Below are 2,909 nucleotides of genomic sequence, written 5' to 3' on the forward strand. Positions count from 1 at the left end.
ATCTGTTAGTGAGTCGTGACAACTTTGCAACTATTGCAACAGAAATGTTATCTAGTTTGCACAGTTTTTTACGTTATATTTGAACTCCTCTGCTACAATCTACTGTGAATATAAACACAGCTGCTGCACACGATCAGTCTACACATCCAGCAGTGAATCAGTGTTTAGGAATGAAACGCATCCTGTGTTACAGGTGAAGCAGCTGCAGAGGAGGTTTGACAAAGCTCCGCCCGTCACCTGAGTCAAACCAGGAAACAGTTTGTTCCTGTTCAATTCTCAGAGAGAAGAGACGCAGCGACAGACAGACGGTAAGATTTACCTTCATTACAAAGCTGAGACTTCAACTGAGGGAGTACAGTTACAGGAGGGAGTACTGAAGTACTTTAACTGCAACCTGTTGCTGCCTGAAACACTCAGAGACTCACAGTGAAAGTAACTGAGGCAGCTTTCTACAGCAGGGAGGGAAACACAGCTGACTTCCTGTTGTAACCTGCTGTCTGCTGGGTTTCAGCTTCAGAGACAAAATGGCTTCCAGATCAGAGGAGGATTTCTGCTGTCCGGTCTGTCAGGAGGTCTTCAGAGATCCTGTTCTTCTGTCATGTAGCCACAGCTTCTGTAAAGTCTGTCTGAAGAGCTGGTGGAGAGAGAAACAAGCACCTGAGTGTCCAGTTTGTAAGAGAAGATCTTCAAGGTCAGAACCACCTCGTAACCTGGTGTTAAATAAGCTGTGTGAGGCCTTCTTACAGGAGAGAGATCAGAGAGCTTCAGAGGCTCTCTGCAGTCTGCACTCTGAGAAACTCAAACTCTTCTGTCTGGACCATCAGCAGCCAGTGTGTGTCATCTGCAGAGATTCAGAAAAACACAGCAACCACAGATTCAGACCCGTCGATGAAGCTGCACGACAACACAAGAAGGAACTTCAGGAAACTCTGGAGCCCTTAAAGGAGAAGTTAAAGGTTTGTGAACAAGTTAAAGTGAAGTTTGATCAAACAGCAGAACACATGAAGGTCCAGGCCCGACACACAGAGAGGCAGATTAAGGAGCAGTTTAAGAAGCTTCACCAGTTTCTAGAGGAGGAAGAGGAGGCCAGGATGGCTGCACTGAGGGAGGAAGAGGAGCAGAAGAGTCAGATGATGAAGGAGAAGATGGAGGCTCTGAGCAGAGAGATAGCAGCTCTTTCAGACACAGTCAGAGCCACAGAGGAGGAGCTGAGAGCTGAAGACGTCTCATTCCTGCTCAACTACAAGGCTGCAGTGGAAAGAGTCCAGCAGCGCCCCCTGCTGGATGATCCACAGCTGCCCTCAGGAGCTCTGATAGACCAGGCCAAACACCTGGGCAACCTGACCTTCAACATCTGGAACAAGATGAAGGACATGGTCTCCTACACTCCTCTCATTCTGGACCCAAACACTGCTTATCCAAGACTCATCCTGTCTGAAGATCTGACCAGTGTGAGACGAGGAGGAGAGAGACAGCAGCTTCCTGACAATCCAGAGAGGTTTGATGAACTCTGCTCTGTCCTGGGCTCTGAGGGCTTTAACTCAGGGACTCACAGCTGGGATGTCGAGGTTGGAGACAGTACAGGCTGGACACTGGGTGTGTTAGCTGAGTCTGTTCAGAGGAAGGGAGAAAACATACTGTCTGAATTATGGGTAATAGGTTTCTATGAAGGTGAATACTTAACATGGTCTCCACCAGCTTCATCCACTGATTTCAGAGTTCAGAAGAAGCCCCAGAGGATCAGAGTGAATCTGGACTGGAACAGAGGAAATCTGTCGTTCTCTGATCCTGATACTAACACACACATACACACCTTCACACACACTTTCACTGAGAGGCTGTTTCCATACATTAACACTGGGGGTGAAGTGAAGATCTCAGCAGTGAAGGTCTGTGTGACAGTGGAACAGAGCAGTTAGAGATAAAGAGGATGATTATATTCATGATGTTGTTGATTTCTTAAAGGGAAAAGTCTCTGAATTTAACCTGTTAAGCTGCACCTGTCCTCCTGCTGTCTCATTATTCCAAACATATCTTTATTTTCTTTCACTTCTTGTTTTTTATTGTTTGTATTTTCTCTTTCTTGTTATTTAATGATCCAAAATATATGTACAAGTTTCAGTTTGATGTGATAAGAGATGATTCTGTCTGTCAAAGTGTTTCATTCAGTTTCATCAGTTAGATTCTGCTGTTAGTTGTTTAGTGATGAGGAGGAGTCGCTCTGTTTAAGGTGGACTTTCCAACTTTCTATTAGAACATGTGACTCGATCATGACCATTATCCTTTTTGTTACATCAGGTTACATTGCCATGAACACCAAGCTCATTCCAAATAAATAAATAACAAACTTCGGTGCATTTTGTCAAACAGCAAATGTCTTTTATTTTCATTTAAATGTCACCAACTTTGCAAACATCTACCTGCATCTACAGATGTTACCCCGAGTACATCCAGAGCTCAGCATCTCTGTGCTCTGGTCTGTTTTACATTCAGACATACAGACCGTACATGCGTTTCACTCTGGACCACCTGAGCGAGCTGCTGCTGAGGCTTCAACATGCAGCTGCCAACTATCTGCAGATAACTGCGCCTGTATTTTCTTGCACAGCTCTGGCTGCGGTTCACGAGGTGGAAACAACTTTTCCCTGCTCGGCCCAGATAAGACCCCGTGCCGAGCCACTGTAAGGGGGACAGCAGCTTTGATCTGCTGCATCCTCATGTTCTGACTGCCAAATAGCGTCCACATGCTCGCAGCTGGATGGCTGCAGCACAGGGCAATACGCAAAGACCGCTAAAATTAAACAAATAAAAACTTCCTTTTTCTGACCAGTGAGAACAGAAAGATTGATCCCGATATGTTTAAACGTGATTTATGTGCTTAGTAATGTTAGTTGGATGGATTGTGATGA

The 2,909-nt window shown here is 45.3% G+C and overlaps 1 protein-coding gene across 1 annotated transcript; it reads left to right on the plus strand.

The window, feature by feature from the left end:
* Nucleotides 1–226: 226 nt before the first annotated feature.
* Nucleotides 227–2,462, plus strand: LOC119885398 (nuclear factor 7, brain-like). The gene is made up of 2 exons (XM_038695423.1): nt 227–308; nt 512–2,462. The coding sequence occupies exon 2, from the start codon at nt 525–527 to the stop codon at nt 1,917–1,919; it is 1,395 nt and encodes a 464-aa protein (XP_038551351.1). The 5' UTR covers nt 227–308; nt 512–524; the 3' UTR covers nt 1,920–2,462.
* The last annotated feature ends 447 nt before the right edge of the window (nt 2,463–2,909 follow it).

Source organism: Micropterus salmoides, unplaced genomic scaffold (genome assembly GCF_014851395.1).
Source record: "Micropterus salmoides isolate LMB-PRFRI ecotype aquatic unplaced genomic scaffold, ASM1485139v1 Ms_hic_scaffold_4, whole genome shotgun sequence".
Classification (NCBI taxonomy): domain Eukaryota; kingdom Metazoa; phylum Chordata; class Actinopteri; order Centrarchiformes; family Centrarchidae; genus Micropterus; species Micropterus salmoides.